Here is a 21,323-nt window from a genome sequence, read left to right on the forward strand (position 1 = left end):
TTGGAGAAACTTGGGGGAGGCCTATGCTGGAAAGCAAGACAATCTCGGCTCCGATGTCTGAAACTGAGCATCGATATATAGTAATAGTTTTAAAGTATAAGATAAGTGAAACTAGGAAATAAGATGTTTATTATATTTTGTAAACTAGAATAAGATTGTTAAATAAAGGCTTATTGAATTGAATTGAATTGAATTTACGTATGTTGGTTTTTCGAGTGTGAACCGATTTCAAATTTTTTTATTTTTGAAGCTCAGAGTCATCAACTCATCAGTGTTATTTATTATTTTTATCTGTTCCATATCCATATTATATATAATCCATAAAGGATTTCTTTCCTGCAATCGATTAATATTAGAAATATACTTGGTACCGGTATCGATTATAGGAATCCTTACGTCGTTACGTCATGACTATGGCTGCTGTCACTGTCAGGTCAGTGACATTGACATTTATTTGACGTTTGCCTGGCAAACTTTGCCACAAGGAAAAGTAAAGCGAAGTCAATCTTTGTTTACTCTTTTATTTTTAATTTGTAATACCGAGTAATAATTTGTTAAACGCAATGTCTCATCAAGAAGACAAGTTCCAGCGATATGCTACAGAGTACGATCCAGTCAAAATAGGTTCAATCGATGGTAAGTTTTGGTAATATCAGATACCATAAAATAATTAACGTTAGTAAGTTCGTTTTACGTAGTTCCAACAATATCTTCTTCTTCTCAGCATATATGCGTCCACTGCTTAACATATGCTTCTTTCATGGATTTCCATGTTTTTCTGTATGCGGCGGTTCTATGCCAGGTCGGCCCTGCCGTCTTTCTGATATCCAAGAATATATTAAACTGTTATTAGAATATATTCCTTTACGAATGATATTAGAGTCAAGAATTGATCGTTGGAATCATTTACAATAATTGTAGGTGATTTTATGACTGAGGGCCTTCCATGAACCACGTTTGCCTTGTTGCCTCCCAGTAAATTGATTAAAGAATGTTGTTTCATCAGGCAGGGACAATGTCACCCCATAAAGAGATCTACAGAATTACTTACACTGCTACATTGTTTTTAACCTCTTAAGACCCTGAGTACAAATTTTTGTACATATTCCTAAATTTATTTTGAACTTTTATTATGTATTTAAAGGTTCCAAATTAAAAAAGAAAACAATTGCTTCTGGGTCTCAGGAGGATTTAGATTGCACATCATCATGGCCTCGTCTGATAGTGGGGATGCCAGGGTGATGTTACAAATGCCTATGTTAATAGACTTGTAAAATGTCACATCACTCCTCACCGCCTCGTTGTGGACACGTTCCATCTAAACATGGTGGACATCTTCTACTTTTTACACTCTGCAGTTTGGTGACGCACTTAGGTGACATATATAATACTTAAAGATATTAAAAACTGAATTAAATGATACTAGTAAAACAGAAGCGAGTTCATAAATAAAATTAACTTAAAAATACTTGTGTAGAAGGACTTCCCTTGTACAGTGTCTCTTACCCTAACCACTTACATGCTTTTGGTAACTGTAGTACCTAACCAGCTAACACTAAACACTAGAAAAACACGCTTTTTTATGGTGTAGGTTGCATGTTTGTTATAACCTTGAAACCTGATCGTGTTCAAAGTCCATTATGTGACCTTTCTCACAAGTGCAAACATGAGTATGATACAATATCCCATCATGGAATGCCTATCTTCCGGCTTCATCATCAGACCTTGAAAACTAATCATGGTCAAAGTTCATTACAAGATTTTTCTAACAAATCCAAACACAGCTATGATACGATGTTCCATCATGAAGTTCCTGTTCATATCTCCCGGCTCCATCATCAGATCAGTTTGACAGTACCATATTATTGTATTGTCATCAGAACTACATACAGCTGCCAATTTCCATGACGCTACGATCCTTGGAAGATGGTTAAATTAGTTACCTTAGATTCCATTACATAGTTACATACAGATCGACCTAATAAGTGTGTTAAAAATAAAGTATGTTTCCCTAACACCACCTGCCCTTATTAGAATGTTTTAATACTTAGAGTTTTAACCTTTTTTGGGGTTGCCTAACGTAAGGTTTTTGCTACCAATATACAATAATAGTAGTAGAAACTAATACCTACAATGAATAAAAGAGATAAAAGTAGAAACATGAGAATATGATATTATGAAAACAACATTGTTTCCATACTTTTAGACCCGGGTATGTCCTTAAACTACATCCTAAAGAGAGGTATGGGCACTGTGAATGTCATCTCGCTTTGTGTGGTAGGGCACAGCACAGCGGATGTCATTCCAGATCTAGAGCAGAGCCCAAATGGGGAAGTACCTTACAGAAAACAGCAGTCAAATAATACTAGACCCTTCTCATGGTATTGTGTTCCTGTCGGTGAGTAAGGTTGCCAGTGCTCAACGAGGGTGCGGAATGCTAGGGTCGGCAACGCGCATGTAACTCCTCTAGAGTTGCAGGCGTCCATATGCTACGGAGACTGCTTACCATCAGGCGGGCCGTATGCTTGTTTTCCACCGACGTAGTGTAAAAAGAAAAAAAAAACTATCTGTAGGTATTATATTTCACGTCACTCACGTCCTCCAGCCATGAGGATACGACAAGGAAGAGATTATATTTCGTTTTTATGTGCTATAAGAAATGTTTCTTATTTATTATACATATGCGATGGCTGAGATACACGTCATACTCGTGAACGGGTGCTGTTTGTGGAGACCGGTCTGTTTAAGCTTACACGGGGTACAGGTTATGTTAAAGTATGTAACTTTACTTTTGAGTGACATTAACGTGAGACACTTCATTCGGTTCTTGTCTGTTTTAATTTTTTTGTCTTTTAATTATTTATATAAGAATTCAAGCCTTGGCGACCCTCTACATCTCTAAGGATAATTTAATATATATTTTTATATTTTATCTCTGACACTTAGAGACTTATACATCTCTAAAGAATTTTAGTATTTTATGGTTTTATTTTTTTTATCATAGTTTTTTTTTTGTGTAATTTGACATTTAGAGACAGTATACATCTCTAATAAAGTATTTATTATTTCATAGATTCGATATTTGTAATTTTTTTTTTTTAATTTATTGTTTGTAAAAATGGACATGTAAAAGTGCCCCTGTGGCCTATTTGCTGAATAAATGTTTGATATTTGATATGTTAAGTATATATACATATGTTAAGGTACGGATACAACACCGCACGACCGCGCCATCCTTCGCGCGCTACATTCAGAATACGCGCCCAACAAATCTGTGCGAGGGGACCCGCGGCACACCGTGTTCGTGGCACGGCTGCATCCCAGAACGACCCAGGTATACATTCTAATTCTCATCGGCTTCATAGGCACAAACACAAACATAGGTCTAAAATACACTTTAAAAATTTGTAACAAATTATGTACAAAAGCTAAAAATATGAAAATTGGTTCATATTTTTACACACAACCCAGATCGATCTTTATGGTGATTACTTCTTATTTTATTTAAACTTACAAAAAAATAAAATTAAAAAACATGATAGCCGCGCCGCGCTCCCGGGTACGCACTCATCTGACCTTCGAGGAACGCCGGGAAGGGAGACGGCATTCGTACTATTTCCCCTCTGCTGAAGCATAGGCAAGGGCGTAGCCAGCCAGTGAACTAGGGGGGGGCAAGTTGATGTCGCCGGAGGCCCAGGGGGGGGGGGCAGAGGGGCATACATTGTATGTAAAATTTGAGCCCCGGGGGGGGGGGGGGGGGGCACTGCTGCTGCCCCGGGCCTCCACAAAAGAGGGGCCCCACAATAGAGAATTCGGTAAATTTACCATTTTATTTGGAAAAAAATTGGGGCCAGGGGGCCTCCACACCTTTATTGCCTCCAGACCTCTAAATCCGGCATTGGGCTCCTCCCTTCCGACGTGTCGGAAGCCGGTGTTGCTCGAAGCATCTGACTCATCGTACGCTTACGCTCAGTAAGAGTGAGAGAACAAAAATTTACTTAAATTCGTATTTCTTATGGTAAAAACTATATAAATAACATACTTTCATAATTTAGTTCCTTAAACCAAAGCTGATCTAGCTAGTGTTGGTTAAGACTCAAGTCCTTTGAGTCCTCTGCTTTAAGACTCGACTCAGTTTTTCAGACTCTCATAATTAAGATGGAACTCTAGTTCTTTTCAACTTATTAGAGACTAGTCTTTTGTAGCGACTTGAGTCCTTTTCTTAGAACTTGTATTTTTTTTACAAATAACTTCGAAATGCGTTGTCTTTATGTGAAATAGGGACCGTGCGCGTTGGAGAGTCTGCCATCTTGTGGCCTGAATAGGAACCATAAACATACACATGTACACGTCACGTGTTTTCTTGTGCATAGTAGGTTGTGAAGTACTATACTACCAGGAGGACACCTGTTATTGCTTGTTTTTTGGACTTGTCCAAGGCTTTTGACCTGGTTTCCTACAAAATACTGTGGAAAAAACTTGAGGACACAGGTCTTCCACCAGAAACTGTAAATATCCTTAAGTATTGGTATGGGAACCAGGTCAACAGTGTTCGATGGGCAAACGCAATGTCTGACGAATATAGGTTGGAGTGTGGAGTGAGACAGGGGGGTTTGAGCTCACCGACACTGTTCAACCTATATATTAACGGGTTAATTGAGATGCTCAGCAATACGCATGTCGGATGTCATATAGATGGGGTATGTGTCAACAACTTGAGTTATGCAGACGATATGGTGTTGTTGAGCGCGTCAGTGTGTGGGATCAGGCGAATGCTGAAAATTTGTGAAGCGTATGCAACTGACCACGGCCTCAAATATAATGGGAGCAAGAGTCAGTATATGGTTTTTGAGACTGACCGCAAAAATACAATCGAGCTTCCATCTATATACCTTAATGACGCTCTTTTGGAAAGAGTTGATTCCTTTAAGTACTTGGGGCATATAGTTGCGGTCGATCTCAGAGACGATATGGACTTGGAGAGAGAGCGAAGGGCCCTGTCGGTCCGGGCGAATATGATCGCTCGAAGGTTTGCAGGATGCTCTATAGAGGTGAAAGCAACATTATTCAGAGCTTTCTGCACTTCCCTCTATACCTGCTGCCTGTGGGCGCAGTATACGCAACGGGCTTATGGGGCCCTCCGTGTACAATACAATAACGCATTCAGGGTGTTGATGGGACTGCCCCGTTTCTGTAGCGCGTCAGGTATGTTCGCTGCGGCGCGCGTAAATTGCTTTCACACGGTAATGCGCGGGCGCACCGCATCCCTGATGCGTCGGGTGCGGAGCAGTCCCAACATCATTCTGAAGATGATAGCCGAGAGGGTGGATTGTGTATATTTATCACACTGTGGAAGATTACACTCTCCCACTAGTACTGTCAAATGGTGAAGCCCTTTAATAAATTAAGATTTTTAAAATTTAGAAATTTAGATTTTTAGTTAGCTTTAGTTAGTTTAAGAAGATATGTGTCTCTTGTTACACGAAATAAAAGATTTTTATTTTATTTTATTTTATTTTATCTGCCATCTTGTGGGCTAAATCGGAACAAAAACATCACATTTACGTCTCGCTCCAAAAATCTGACGGCTCCTGTGCTGCCTCCTACAGTTCATGCACGCTCCCTATTCATGGATGTAAATAACATAAATCATACAATAACGCTTATTTACTTTACTGTTGTTTAGGTAAAACCTATAAAATTGTTTACTGAGTCTGTATCCGGAGACTCGAGTCCTTTTGAGTAGCGCTCAAAAAATACTCAATAAAGGACTCGACTCGGGACTTAAAAAACTCAGAATGAGTCTCGGAAACAGGGCCGGATTTAGGGGAGGGCAACCGGGGCTACAGCCCCGGGGCCTCCACAAAAGAGGGCCCCCCATAATAGACATAGGAAACTATTTTGGGGCCAGGGGGCCTCCACTCCTTTATTGCCCGAGGCCTCCAGACCTCTAAATCCGGCATTGCTCGGAAAAACAAGTCGAGTTCTTCAATTTAGACTCAAAAGACTCGAGTTGCTACCAACTTTAGATCTAGCCCGTAGCCACGAGATCGTGCCGAGGCTACTAGCCCCCAAAAAGAGGAGGGAAAGGATCTGTGCTATATTTCTGCCTGCTGTTAGCAACTAGATAAAATAATATATCATTTTTGTATAATTATAGGACGAGAATTCATTTTTGAAATAATTGTTTTATAAATTTTAAAATTCTATTATCGTTTTCCAGGATACTCTCCTATCGGAATTCTCCGACTGCGGTAAAATCCTACGCTGTCGTCTCGTCAAGGACATAGTGACCGGGAAATCCAAGCAGTACGCCCTCATAGAGTTCGAACGGAGCTCCGACGTCGACACCGCTCTCCAGAAACATAAAGAATACATCGATAACACAGAAGTTATCGTGGAAAGGGAGGTGGGAAGAGTTATGAAAGGTTGGAAGCCTAGGAGACTAGGGGGAGGGTTTGGAGGGAATAAGAACTCTGGACAGCTCAGGTTTGGATGTAGGGATAGGCCTTTTAAGAGGCCTATTAAGGTTGGAGAGGAGAGGAGAGATTGAAGAGGATTAAGGCCGAAGAACAAGTGGACCTCTCGCTCGTTTCTTCCCAGAACCTACAGAATATGGAATGAATAGGGAGTTCTTTAAGACGCGGGTATTCAAGAGTTCTCGAGGGTTGGTAACGCATAAGTGGCTCCTCCGATGTTGTTTGTGTTCATGAGCGGACGGCTCGCCTACTCGGTTGCTGGCTACGTACAAAAATAGGGCTTTCCAGAGAGTTACGACTTGGATGTTTGCTTTCGTCTTTCAGGCCTAACTACACTACTAAAATGATACCGTGAGCACAGAGCCCCATTGTCCCCGTTCGGTGAATAAAGCACGGATCTCAGTTGCGTTACCGTACGGCTTTTCTTACTAAGTACAAAAGAACTACTCAAAATAAAGAACTTGCTTTTAAGGTACCATCGGTACTGAACGCGACACCTTGTATAATATCTTTGCAATAACTGTATGGTTCGTAATAAACGATTCTAATTTCAAGGATTTTTTACTATCTACCGTAAAATCAGCAAGACTTTAGTCCAAGATAGGAGCTCCAACTATGGCTAGGCGTCTGCGGAGGCAGATTTTGTAAAGTGTGGAATGTCCTTTAGTTGCGCACACTGCGGCGCAAGGACGTTGCATACTTTACAAAATTTTCTCCGCTCTGCGCTGTGTGGAACTACGTCGCCTGCGTCTCAGCATATGAGCAGCAGAATAAAATAATTACTTAAAAGCAAAATTAAACGACCTAATTTAAGGTTGTTAAATTTACTTTTTTAATACTATTTTACAGAAAATAAAGCCGACCACTGACTAACAGGCCACCGGACGATATCGGCCTGTCAGTTAGACTTGGAACAAAAATTTGAAAGTTCCGAAAAAGTGACCGGCCGATAGAGGGAGCGTGCATGAACTGTAGGAGGCAGCACAGGAGCCGTCAGATTTTGGCGCGAAGCGTAAATGTGATATTTTTTGTTCCGATGTAGCCCACAAGATGGCAGAACCTACTATGCACAAGAAAACACGTGACGTGTACATGTGCATGTTTATGGTTCCGATTCAGGCCACAAGATGGCAGACCCTCCAACGCGCGCGGTCCCTATCGTCCGGCGGCCGTTAGTCAGTGGTCGGCTTAAGAGGTCTGTCGTTTGTACAAACAGCTAGAGTTCCAGTTTGTTATCAGGGAGGTCATACTTTGCAAGTATCACACTCGGGAGGCTCGGGAGACTCCCTCGGACTCTGTGCATCAGGGAGGCAACACGTTTCCGCAGTATTGTTTCAAAGCCATCCGCGTTAGCCTCTAGAAACACACGACCACTCACGTTCGATTACGAGCCCTCGAATCTCGAAAATTGGCCCCCTGTAATAAGTTAATTTGTTTTACAAGGGGGCAAAACTACTAATTATGAAAAACTGAAAAAATCAAAATGAACGTAATAAAAAATGTATCATTCAAAATTATTATTTAAAAGTCAATTCTACCAGCTAACATATGGAAACGACTCAAAATCTGCATTGATTACTTTGCCCCACATGTGGATAAAATGCAACTTTCGCATTAGTTTTTGAACAATCAAAAGGTCCTTTACCAGTTGGTGTGGTGAAAATAACTATGATGCCGCTGTCTATCTACGACTATTCACTCTATCGATTATTATTTTCTACTCATTTCCAAACCAAACGGGAGTAATAAGGTTTATACCTTGACTATCCAGTCGGCCGCGTATTTTATAAAATGTAAAATGCCAAACGGATGCCAGAAATGTTGGGAAGAATTCAAAGGATGGCTAAAGGCCTTTACGCCCGTAGAAACCTTTTTGACTATACTAGAAGCTTTACTGTTAGTGATACTCATAGTGTTTATAATATTTTTAATTCTTCATTTTCTTTCGTGTCGCGGGGAACTTGAGAGTCAGGCTTCAACCTCGACCGCGGCCACGGCCTTTCATATATCAACGGTGACTCCTAGGTATTCGACAAGGAGACTGACTGCGATTAGTAGGGACACTACTGGGAGGAAAACTCGGCCAACCTGCACTTATACTAAGGAGCAAAACAGTACACTAGCTACGCCGTCTACGAACGAAATTACCGCCAGTTCAAGGTGAGTATTTTTTTCACACTGGGTTATTATTAATACCACATTATCCATACCACAGCGGGGAAATATTTATTAAATTTTATTTATTTTATTTATTTATTAAAGATTTACCCATTGTTACTAACATATTTAATTTTAATTTTTATCTTAATTTATATTGTATTTTAATGTATTGGTATATGGAATTTATTTTCTGAATTAAAATTATTGAATTGAATTAAATAACGGAAAGGGTTTACTCGTAGCTAGGCGCCTTATAGATACAACTGGTGAACAGAATGCTGGCCAGTATTTCACTCAATGTGTAAAGCATTTCCATTCAACGGGGCAATTACGGCTAGCACTATGGACACACTTCTCATGATTTGGAGGACGTTTTCTATTTATAAGACCCTTATTTTAAGTATACAGTATGTAAATTAACTAAAACCATTTACTCAAACCCGTTAATAGACCCTATATTTAAATCAACATTAACACGAGGGAAATATGTACCCTTGCGAAACAAAGAACTATTTCTATATCGTCCAATGTTCTATTTAAGGAGCCTACTGATTAACAGTCCGGCGGACGGTATCGGCTTGTCAGTTAAAACAAACAGGCGACAGTTCCGAACAACGGACACGCCGATACCGTCCGTCGGACTGTTAATCAGTGGGCTTCTCTACTCAGTCCATACACAACCGACGTACCAACCTACGAGACGCCGACCCACCCCGACCAGATCGTCCCGATCCAGTCGGACGGCGAGCTCGCCGTCGAGGACGAGAGACGTCACGTGATGGCCTTAGTGAAGATCAAGCCGAGCGGTGTGACGTTCGGGTGCATCCTGACGGTGGTGGCGGAGCGGTGGGTGGTCACCGCTGCTAGCTGCTTGGATTCTATTGAAGAGGTAACTGACGAAGCCTGTTGCAAATTTTACCGCTGTATTGTATTGTGACGACGCCTGGAGCTGATTATGATTTGTGTTCACCTGACGAAGGATATGAAATTATGGTCCTTGAATAGATTATTCTTTGGATTAAATGGCGGCTATGTGAGTTATTTATAAATTATAAACCCCTTGAAATCCGAATCCTAATCTGAATCGACAAAAAACCTGTATATATTTTATTATGGAAAAAAATTTTTTTTTTTTTTAAAGAAACTGCATTCAATGATTTTTTTTTATTCACTTATTGAGCCCGGCTAAAAAAAACACTCTTTATTACAAGCTTTTATTTAACTTCACGTGTATGTAGGGTTGCCATCCATCCGGGTTTCCCTGGATTTGTCTTAGTTTAGAGGGTGTCCGGGGAGCGTCTGGGGAGAACTTAATTGGAGTCCGGGTTTAAAAATTTAAAGCCTGTTTTAAAAAACCTGTGGACATGTCCGGGTTCTGGACTCTAAAATCCGGGGTTTTCACGCGTCTTGTCCTGGTTTCCAAATTTTAGAGATGGCAACCCTACATGTATGTATCTTTTTTACTTGCTTTGTATGTATGTTCTGGAATCTTGCAAGTTAAATTTGACCCACTTCCCGGTTTCCGATTAAGCTGAAAATTTGCATACATATGTAAGTCGGGTGACAATGCAATATTATGGTGTCATCAAGCTGATCTGATGATGGAGACAGGAGGTAGCCATAGGAACTCTGTGATAAAACAACGCAACCTAATTGTGTTTGGGGTTTTTAGAATTGTCACGATGAGTATTAGTTGCCTGTGGAAAAAAGTACGTCGGCGATAAAAGCTTGTACCAAAAAAGATATTTTTGCCAAAAACATATTTTATTTATTCCACTAATCGATACAGTTAATATTTCTCCAAGAAACATTAAGGGCCAGTTGCACCAACTAAAATTAGCGGACTGATCAACATCAATCCGTAGTGAACTATGAAATTTCTCATACAAGAACATTTAGCGAACGATTTAACAGTGACATACCGTTTGGTGCAACCCACCCTTAGTCTTACACTCGTCTGTCGTACAAAATATTCACAAAATCGAACATTTAGTATTTTTTTTAAATTTTTAACCGTTTGATAACCCCGGCGAGACAAGCGAATTAAAAAACTTAGTCCCTGGGAAAAACCATACTTCCAAATTAATGTAAATAAAAGTTACGGCCGCTTATGCCGCCAAAAACGTGTAGGTAATTCGACGTGATTTCGACACTCAGGGGAATCGACATTTATAGGGTAGGTACTTCCCGTTGACCGTAAGTATCTAGAAATACGAAATTTGGCAAGTAGGTAATATCGACTTACACTATAAGTACAGGGGAAAATCTGGAAAATATAAACTAGTAAAAAAAATTATAGGTTAAATAGAAAATAAAATGAAATGAAAAATCTTTATTTTCAGGCAACTATGGGCCCATAGATAAATACCTTAAAACTAGCATACATATTATTAAATATATCTTAAAACTAAAACACACACTATGGCTGCGATGCATTTCGCAACCCCGCTGTGTTAGGGAGCCGGCCGCGGAACAGCCGAACTTGCCGCCCTTCGGTGGTCCCTCAAAACTCCTTTGTGAAGGTCGCTAGATGTTCAGTCGGAACGCTCACCACAAAAGTTCCTGTAATAGGGTTACGTTTCACAAAACCGCGAATATCGAAGTTGACCTTACATAATAATATATTTATTAATACAGGTCGACTCGCTGGATAACTTCGTCATAATGGACAACTACGATGCCTTAAACAAGGGTCTATCTCACGCCGTGTCCGACGTGCGCGTACATCCTCTCTACGAAGGCGGCAACAAGTCGTACGATCTGGCGCTGCTGCAGAGCGAGGACGGGCTGGGTAGACCACCGGTCAAGATGGCGTCGCTTTTGGATTACTTCAAGCTGCCTATGGGGGAGGCGGTGAATATATTGGGCTTTGGGAGGTTTAGGTGAGTACTTTACGACCGGTAGCGAAGAGCTGAGAAGAGCAAACACCAGCAGCACACTTCGTCCTCAAAGACTTCAATTGACACAGTCACATACTTGCTACAGTGATACGTGAGTTAAATCAAGAACCAAATTTATTCTACCGTAGTTCCACCGCAAGCACACGATTTAGGGTCGTAGGGGTACGTTTAGGGCGGTACCTACTGATTTGCGAAGTCAGTTCCTTCACGCAAGTACTCCCCTGAAGCTGCCCGAGCCACTGCGTGTCATGCGTGTGGGGAGACGGACGAGCTGAGGGACGTCGGCTAGGGCCGCTCTAGAACTGCTGGAACTGGTCTGCCTAGCCGTAACTAGGCTCCCCAAAGCACGGAATTTAAGTACCGTAAAACCACCCAACTATAGTCCAAAGCTCCCAACTATGGTCCACAAATAAACTCAATTTTTCTCGTTCAGGTGTGTATTCTACTATATTTTTGTAGTTCTAAGGCAAGGATGTTTATAAATGGAAGGTAAAACTAGGAGTAAACCAAAAGGAACATTGGTATAGATACTAAATTTCCTTTCGAACTTGTGGACCATAGTTGCAGTATTGGACTATAGTTGTGTAGTTTTACGGTACTTAATTAATACTGAACAACTAAGAGAAATTAATATTCGTTTTTAAAACCCGCCGGCTACGTATAAAGTCGCTCGCGCGGAGGCTATGCGAACGTGCGCCGGCGTCGAGAGCTAAGATCTGTCCCCACATTCGTGCCACAGCCGAAAGGCGGAAGCGGCCTCTCATACCTCCCTTCCAGCGAGGTATCGACTGACATCCAGTCAGGTGAGTACCACTACCATGGCGGCAGCGCGTGAGGTTAGACTTTAGAACGCACTGTGATTAATTTCTTGCGGTTTCAGAACCGCAAAAACAGTAACGCATACGGCATGCTTCATAAGCGCACGCACTTGCAGGACTGAAAATGCAAGGAATCAATCGCAGTGCGTTCTATTCTAAGCCTTGCAGCCGACGCGATTGCAGCGGGTCGCTGCAGTGTGACGTTACTTAACATTGTGGCGTTTCTAAAGATTTCAAGTTTGATTTGAAGTCACTACCGCGGAACACAATTAAGTACATACATACCTTATAAATTCAGTTTTACTTGTGAATTTCTATGCGAGCAGCAATTTAAGTAGCTACAAAATTTTTAAGTATGTAGTTATACCTCAATAGATGGGCAATAAGGTTGTATACACATATTTTTAAGACTTTGTTCGTATCGATACTTTTGGACGTGATTGTACGCCTTACACTAGGAGTAAGATATTAGATATAACGGTAGAGTTCACAAGTTCAGCTCATGATCACGTGGAGAAATATTTAGATATAACACACCCCTAAAGAAGCTTTCTATCATATTCTGTCCATGGGGTCGAAGCTTAAAGAAATCAGTTCCACTTTACGTGTAGGGAATGTGCCTATTTAAAACCCATTTTGTTTCCAATAATTAATTTTACCACAAGCGTACCCATGGCGTATTAATTCCACATAAGTGGGCAAAATGCAACGGACCCAAGAGGGGTCCCAATCTGACCGAGAGGCCGTGAGCACAGGCGTCCATTCGGGCTATTTGATGAATTTACCACGGTCCTTAGTTGATATAGTCACGCTACTGGCTAAGGAATAGCTAGAACAAAAATTACGCGCATGTTTTGAACCTTAATTTTCTTTCAGAACAATAGACCAGAGCGTACCACAGCAAGTCCACTTCGCCGTCGTCCACATCCTCCCCTCCACGCACTGCCTCCCCCCGGACTCCCTGGAGCGCCACCTGATCCCCCTGGAGCCCGTAGCCCACGGGCGCTGTGGGCTGGCGCCGCTGTGTATCGGCGTGCTGCACGCGCGCGGCTCGCCGTGCAACTACTGCGCGGGCGCGCCGCTGCTGCGCGCGGGCACGCTGCTCGGCATCATGGCCGACAACGAGCAGTGCGGTGCGGCGTGCGAGCCGGCGCTCTACGCCAACGTGGCCGCGCAGCAACAATGGATCCACACTAGTGCTAGTTAGCTGTTTATGTATCTAAGTTAGATACGATATCAATAAAACACATTTCAATTACTGTCTGTCAATATCTATAGAGCTCTAGTCGTATCTGCAGTCTGTATATATCGCGCGGTGTAAGATACTTTAAGTGTCTGATCCTTTAAGTATATCACGTTTCTGTGAACTGCTGCGTCCATCCTGCTGCTGCGTACATGTTAAATAGGCCTGCGACGCCCTCGTCAGAAAGTGTCGGGCGAAGCTGTGTCGTTCGGAGCCACTTCGGGGCCTTTGAGGAGAGATGTGATAAACAAATACAGAATAAACACTTTTTTAAACTATTAAGGTATTGTTCCTAAACCTCAACACGACGGATTCTCTATTTAAATATCCTTGTTATGTAATACCCAGTACCATAATCATGATAGTTAATTTTTAATTAAATCTTAGATGTTACAATATTATTTATTTGATTAACATATAACGGAAATCAACTCGAACAATTTGCAACGCGTCAAGGACAACATTTAAACAATACGTTACAAGTAGACCCACAGATTCAACAGCAGTAAGTTTCGAAATGAATGAAATGGTCAAAAAATGTCCAAACGCTTTTGTTGTTGCAAGAGATACGTCCGGATCCGGCGAACATTGCCTGCACAATCTATCACGATTAAATTGAACGCATCATCACAATTAACTTAGGTTATTGTCTAACTACATAGATAGCACCTTTCCAACTTAGCTACAATCGTAACACCTGGTCTGTTTGCTGTAAAGGAAGCGAAGGTATCCATTCTTCCAGAAATGCTTGCGTTTTATTCATATAAGACGGATTCATATCAAGCAACCAGTTGGCGGTGTAGGTTAAGCCTCCAGTGAAAAGCAGCAACCATAATATTGCAATTCTGCTATTCATTTTAGTTCCTTAACGAATAGCCCTTGTATATAATTCCGATAATTATAAATCAAACATAAATAAATTGCAAATTGGATAATTCCAAGGCAGGCCTTTCCGAGCTCGATTTTAGGGTCGAAGTGAGAGGGTTTGTCCCTCTGTGGTATCGGGGGCAAGATGGATTCCCCTATTCCTCAAGTCTCGTGTATTTATTTTGGGTATCTAGTTTTATTAACATCACAGTGTAGGAAATCCACAGTACTCGTGGAAGCCAGTGATCGGGCTAGACTGATCAAGTGAGTAGAATTGGCAGGAAACATTGGTGTGTCTTCAGTTAAAACTTGAATTTTACTAATTTGTGTCGAGATTACAATTTTGAAATAACCGTGACGTTTGCCCTTCAAAAGTGATGTCTTATGTATTACACGTCAATCAGATGTATAGAGTATGGAGGGTAGAGGTAAGGAGAACAATCTACGTGTATGAAAAGTGTCCGTCAAAAATTCTTATTTAGGTGGCGCCAGGGTACATCGCGAACACATTTTTGACTTTGATAATAAAATTCAAAAAAAAAAAAAACAAAATTCAAAAATTTATTCTGCAAGTAGGCCTCAAGGGCTCTTTTACATTCAATTGACTGACACTCCGTCAATAACGTCTAAGCTCATGTCATGTCCTTGTGCTACCCTAGCGCCACCGGCGAGATTTGGAACTATTATTTACAGCTGCCAGCTGGACACTTTAGCAACAGTTCTCCCTAGGATAGAGTACCTATTATATATGGAAGGTAGAGGCAAGGAACAGAATCTCCATGGGCAGAACTGTTGCAAAAGTGTCTACCTGTCAGCTATTAATAATAGTTTCAAATCTCTCCAGAGCAGCGCTAGTGTAGCTAAGAACCTAGGCGTTTTTGACGGAGTGAAGTGCGCTGTCTATGATTAGATTTTTTTTCTCAAGTATTCTAGGTATTGTAGCGCCACCTATTTATGATTTTTTGTCGGACACTTTTTGGTATATGGAGATTCTGTTCCTTGCCTCTACCTTCCATAATGTCACTAGCAAGTGTTTTGACTTGGTGAATGAATGTTTTCTAAGTATATAAATAAAAATAATAAAAATAGAATTTTCGTATTTTTTATTATTATATATTATTCAAGAACTCCGTGAACAGATGAAGGCGCCCTTACCTATTGGGTTACCTTCCTACAATTTAGGAGGGATTTAAATCTCGGGGCAGAAGTGTAGGGTTAGAGCCGGTGTAGCTTTATTCGACGTTCATAAGCGCATTATAATAAATTACACGAGACTTGAAGAGTAGGGGAATCCATCTTGCCCCCGATACCACAGAGGGACAAACCCTCTCACTTCGACCCTAAAATCGAACTCGGAAAGGCCTGCTTTGGAATTATCCAATTTGCAATTTATTTATGTTTGATTTATAATATGCCTACTTGGAAAATAAACTAGCTTTATCTTTCTATCTGTCATATGAACCCAAACTAAAATCCTTGGTACAATGCCTCAAGGGCCTATTTTAGATATAAGCTAGTTATAGTAATCATCTGTATATATCCATTATGTATATTGTTATTGTCAATAAATAGAATTATTAAGCTAAGCAAATTAAAAAAAAAAAAATCAACTTTAGAGGTTAACCTTTTGAAGGAGAAGGAATAAATATTAGAATACCATTTGATTTAAATCTGTTTAATATATATTTGATCTGTATTTAAGTATGCGACATTTGAACAGACTCCTTCCGAACTAAACGTAAGTACAGTGCAGGAGAAAAATAAATATAAAAGTATAATTATTACATCCTGTTATTATTAATTATTTACTTATTTAACTGTCATTAATTATTAATAATTGGCAGTGCTAAGAACAACTTCCGAAGCGATCTAGGGACGATTTTCCGAGCTCTTGTGGTACAGACACCACCACCATCACATATATGCGGGCAAGATGCTCACAAATATCTGAACACGCCTTTATTATCAAAGCGTTACAATGCGAGTTCGACACAGCACCTCGGTAGCCCCGATATATCTGCTGGCGACTACAGTCGGCTTCAAAAATCGCTGGCTAAGATCCATTGACAATCATGAACAGTCCCTAACAGACATGTGGGTGCGGGCAAGGTGCTCGAGAACGACATGCTCTCTGACAACCCCACATTGCGTTATGGCATTTTTATTATTTAAGGATCTAGTACACAATTGGTACTTAGTTACTATTAACTTGAAAAAAAAAACTATAGCTGTTTAGTGTGGAGTATAATGTATTGGTAGGTAGATAGGTAGGTAGGTATTGAACTATACTATACTTACTAATTTGAGAATAAAATTGTAAGTACTAATTTTTCCAGTTTCGCTATCTCTAGTTTGGTGGAATTTGGGGTTGCTGGAGAGATACTCTACAGCAACCCCAATTTCATTTTCCTTTTACTCTCAAACTGAAGTGCTACATTTTTTTTCTATTAAGTAGAAATTAAGTAATACTCATTGACCTCATTGTTGACTAAAAATCCCCATATAGTAAAAAAATGCCAAAATGTAATGTGGGGTTGCCAGAGATCATGACGTCGAAAACATGTATGTATGTTCAAATATTTGTGAGCAATTTATTCCTACTGTCGCATCAAGCTGTAATTATACTGATTGGTATTGTAGAAAACACTGTGTTTAAAACACTAACCTATAACGGTCCAGAGATACTCGCCGAGAGACGAACAGACGGACGGACACCGAAGGCAGTACAGCTTAGTGTTCAGCGACTGTTTAAGGCCGACCGATGGACTTTAATTGCTTACCGTAAAATATGTCTACTTTGCTCCAAACTTCGAACTTTAATTTAACTTTCAAATTATTATATTAGTAGGTATGTTGATATAGTGCTTACCCACTTTATGAATGAATTTCTTTCATAATGCGTTCACACAATTTTGCAGCTTGCTGTACAGTCAGCATCAAAAGTAGCGGATCAAACAAGGTGTCAAAAGTATCTGCCATTCAGTAAAAGCTTAACATAAAGTGATGGTTCTATATGCAGAACAATTAAGACCGTAAAAGATATACTTAGGAACGTTAATTTTAGTGATTTATCTGTATTTAGAAATGTTATCCGGAATATCAGATACTTTTGGCGCGTTGTTTCATCCGCTACTATTGATGCTGACTGTACATTGTACAGTTAGACGTGATTCAGATATATGCCGATTTTATGTAGACATGATAGTAGTTATCATTTCGTAACATTAAAAAAAAACTGTTGAAGAACAATTACCCAGTGGCAAGCAAAGTACACATTTTACGGTACTCATTTGGGGTTAATTCGGTTGTTCAATACTTATAGTAACAAATCAATGTACCTAACCTAACCCGAATAGGTCAACGATTCAAGTTCTTAACTATTATTTATATTAAACAAAATTCCCGAAATGCTGTCCATACATATACTCTGTATCTATAGGTATTTAAATAAAAGTAAACAAAATCTACCCTCATCTGATGAAAACATTACATGATCAAATAATGTAGGTTAAAGTCAGGTCGTTCAGTGACTGATCCGGGCGGTTTTGTATTTAGATGGTTAATCAATAAATGTTATAACTACCCTGCACTGTTGAGGGAAGCAGAAAAAATCAGATGCTGCCCCACGCTCCCACTTCACCCAGAGTTTACCAACCCACCTGCAGCGAGACTCAAGTCCCGACGGCCAGTCTATGCAGCGGCTGCAAAACTTTCTAAGGAGACCTTTGACACCGATCAGCTATGGAAACAAGATTGGATGAACCAAGCTGAAACTTCGGCCGTGAATATTGACCCAACGACCAAGTATAAGGGAATAGACCTCCCTAGGAAGCAATGGTGCCGACTGAATCGCCTAAGAACTGGACACGGACGATGTAACTTTTTCCGCCACAAATGGGGATGGACCGACTCCGCGCTGTGTGATTGTGGCATCGAAGACCAAACCATGGAGCACATCATTCGGAGATGTCCTCTCCGCGCCTACCAGATGATCTCATCAACCTGACGCCCGAAACTGTGCAGTGGCTGCATAACCTGGATGTTGCCTTATAATCTTTGCCTATTTGACAATATCGCCATACGATTAAATTAAATAATAAATAAATCACTACCCGAAAATTTACAAATTGTTTGTTTACTCTTATTTAAATACCTAAAGATACAGAGTTATAGTAGCCTACACTTTTTGTTACCACATGTTCTGAAACATTTCTTTCGTTGGCTGTCATTTTGGTATTTAATACAGACTGCTTCGTTTAACCCTTTAATTCGCAATGTAGGATAACCTACGTATATAAATATGAACATAAAATACTTTTAACCCTCTTTTTGCATTTTTCCCCAACCATAATCATTAGGACAATCGAGCATCAAGGAGGCTAGAACCCCCAATACCTCGGTATTTTTTTGCACCTTAAAGGGTTAAACAATAATTCGCGCATTATTTTAACAAAATGGAGCTTTTTGCGTAAAGAATGTAAAATTAAGAAAGAATCCTTTTATTTCTCCTGACGTTTTGAACACCCTTAATAAAAAAGTAGTCTTATTTTGGTAATATATAGCGGTATGGTGCGTCAGACCGTTCATTTCAAGATTTTTGGAACTACAAGAGTTGGCAAAGCTTGGATTCAAATCTAATCTATGGCTATTCATGTTTACAAGCTTTTTACATTACCCTTTAGTCTAATAAAGTCAAACGCAATAAAAACAGGTGTTTTAGACAAGCTTCAGCCTGTTTTTATTGCTTTCAAGTGTAGTTTCTATATTGATGTTATTTGGACTTTTTGGCACATTCTATATTCTTTGGTTTGGATGGTTATCAAGCGTATGCTGTATATATAATTGATTGAAATACTATTCTACGTTAATATATTTGAACAATTACTAATGAACGGATACCCAGTAAACCCCATGTTATACCTAAATCCAACTAATCACCTAACTATGGTCTAAAGGGGATTCCACTAGCATCGCTTATGAGTCGCTTACGCGTCGCTTACGCGTCGCTAACGCGTCGCTTACACTTCGCGTTTAATTTGACTAAGAACTTTAAGGAGCAGGGATTTGGTTTGCTTTTTTATTTTTAGTAGCTGAAAATCTTTTCCGTTCCGAGTTCCGTTCGTAAGCGACACTCGGGTGGAATGCTCTTTAAATTGATTATTTTTTATTGTCTAATCCCTAATATTTCAAAAAGTCCAAAGCAGCACCATAAACTGTATTTTTTTTTTGTCTTTTGCTCCATTTTCGTCCAGGACGTCAAATCTAATGTTCTTACAGCGAGACAAAATCCCGTCAATCTATGAATTAGGACTTTGGGTTCAACTACAAAGTTCTCTTTTTAGTAATTTCCTTTGCGTTTGAGTGTTTGAGGATTAATTGTATGGATTAATTGTATCTTTATTGTCTAATGAATATAGGCACCAGCTTTATAAATGCCACATTATAGTGGCCTGCTTGAGTACCTAGCTTTAGCGCACTGGAATTTCACCTTTACCGTTATTTTCTTCCACAGATCTAATAAAAAATTGTTTCTCTAAATCATTCAGTTTAGAGTTGGTCATAAAGTCTTTCAAGCCACACCAAATACCCAAAAACATAATTACTATAATTTAGAATCGATAGAAACATTCGGCTTTGCCGCACAATAGAGGAAATCGCGGCATGCCGTGTACACACTGGACTTTGCCTCGTTGTAAACTAATTCACTTTAATTATCCGAACTATAACTACATATTGGATCCTTTAATTATGGCTTTTTATTGGTCTGTAAAGAAGCTTGAAAAGTGCTTAAGAGTAGCTACAATACAAAAAAGCTTAGTTAAAGGTCCCTTTACTAAAACACAGCTATCTTTATGTACAAGACTTCCATAGATAGAGTAATGGCTTTGGCCATGTTTTAAAATTAAGTAGCTGCCTTTTAGTAACGAATGATGACAGTGCCATGGTCCGTGCGGAAAGGACTCCGCGAGGTCTGCTTATGAAAATGTTGATTTAGAACCTGAACCTATTCAGATACAAACTAGAAGTTTATCATGACAGGCCTAAAGCGTTCAACGTTTTCACCCAGACTCAAAAATACTACACCAATCACGTTAAACGAGCTGCCAACACGAACTAACACTTCCCGCGTCTTTCTCACACGTATAAAACTGTCCTTGTCACTCCTACGGCACGCTCGTGGTAGAGTGTTGAGTCGGCAATATTGAGGATCCACTAAAGGGATCCGACTACGATTAAATCATATTGTCGGTTCACTACTAAGTACGACAGCGAATGATCCGAAGACGGTAAGCTATAGGGTCCTAGTCTCTACACTATTAGGCCAGTACCGTGAGATCACTTTCACTTTGCACTTCAAAGTCAGTTTATACAGGGGGCTCCATGTCCCGCTGTAGCGACGTTAGTCAGGTGTGGAAAACCCACCCTGGTATCGGCGGTCACGCGTCAGGAACCCCATGGATATGATGCTGATAGTTGTGGTTTAGCTTGTTAGCAAACTCGTGCATGATATCCCTGAAAATCACAGAGTCCAAGTTCTCTCCAAGGATGTACAGTAGATACCAGTCTCCCATCTTGGATCTGCGGACGATAGTGTCGACGTTGTCCCGCCTGACGAGCCTGAAGCGCATGCGCATCATGTAGACCCTCATGCGCGGAGAGAAGATGATGACAAGGCGGTAGAGGAGTGTGATGAAGGTGAGGATGCCGAGGATCACGAACCAGAACCAGAGGAAGACGTAGATCTTCTCGTTGACGACGTTGAGGGGCAGGATGCAGAGAGCGTCGTGCCTCTCCACCTCGCCCGAGGAGCCGAACTTGTTGAACAGCGTGCACTTTACCATCCTGGAAATAAAGG

General features: G+C 40.4%; 3 protein-coding genes across 13 annotated transcripts in view; 2 read left to right on the forward strand and 1 right to left on the reverse strand.

Annotated features, from left to right (window-relative positions):
* The window catches only part of LOC133525810 (U11/U12 small nuclear ribonucleoprotein 35 kDa protein-like), a 95,585-nt gene extending 88,552 nt beyond the window's left edge, over window positions 1-7,033 (forward strand). Inside the window, exons 2-4 of one of the 2 annotated variants that reach the window (XM_061862207.1) lie at window positions 532-636; window positions 3,204-3,334; window positions 6,224-7,033. In XM_061862207.1, the coding sequence (XP_061718191.1) occupies window positions 564-636; window positions 3,204-3,334; window positions 6,224-6,553 (534 nt within the window). In that variant the 5' untranslated portion in view covers window positions 532-563 and the 3' untranslated portion in view covers window positions 6,554-7,033. Of the gene's footprint in view, window positions 1-472; window positions 637-3,203; window positions 3,335-6,223 lie in introns of those variants that run through there. The other variant, XM_061862201.1, reaches the window with a different exon arrangement.
* A 1,166-nt stretch (window positions 7,034-8,199) lies between these two features.
* On the forward strand, window positions 8,200-13,616 carry LOC133525802 (trypsin 3A1-like). Its single transcript, XM_061862193.1, has 4 exons — window positions 8,200-8,639; window positions 9,309-9,528; window positions 11,277-11,521; window positions 13,234-13,616. The coding sequence occupies exons 1-4, from the start codon at window positions 8,278-8,280 to the stop codon at window positions 13,562-13,564; spliced, it is 1,158 nt and encodes a 385-aa protein (XP_061718177.1). The 5' UTR covers window positions 8,200-8,277; the 3' UTR covers window positions 13,565-13,616.
* Window positions 13,617-16,126: 2,510 nt separating this feature from the next.
* LOC133528976 (innexin shaking-B-like) overlaps window positions 16,127-21,323 on the reverse strand; it is a 152,422-nt gene continuing 147,225 nt past the window's right edge. For all 10 annotated transcript variants that reach the window (XM_061866590.1, XM_061866598.1, XM_061866580.1 and 7 more), the window contains one exon: window positions 16,127-21,310. In XM_061866590.1, coding sequence (XP_061722574.1) covers window positions 20,905-21,310 — 406 coding nt within the window. In that variant the 3' untranslated portion in view covers window positions 16,127-20,904. The remainder of the gene's footprint in view (window positions 21,311-21,323) is intronic.

The sequence above is a fragment of the Cydia pomonella genome, chromosome 1, assembly GCF_033807575.1.
Source record: "Cydia pomonella isolate Wapato2018A chromosome 1, ilCydPomo1, whole genome shotgun sequence".
NCBI classification, from domain to species: domain Eukaryota; kingdom Metazoa; phylum Arthropoda; class Insecta; order Lepidoptera; family Tortricidae; genus Cydia; species Cydia pomonella.

Excerpts from the sequence above, each read along its gene's own strand:
- LOC133525802 (XM_061862193.1), top strand. The coding sequence starts at position 8,278 with ATGCCAAACGGATGCCAGAAATGTTGGGAAGAATTCAAAGGATGGCTA. Across the intron at positions 9,529-11,276 it reads GCTTGGATTCTATTGAAGAG|GTCGACTCGCTGGATAACTT; the intron begins GTAACTGACGAA and ends TTATTAATACAG. Across the intron at positions 11,522-13,233 it reads TTGGGCTTTGGGAGGTTTAG|AACAATAGACCAGAGCGTAC; the intron begins GTGAGTACTTTA and ends ATTTTCTTTCAG.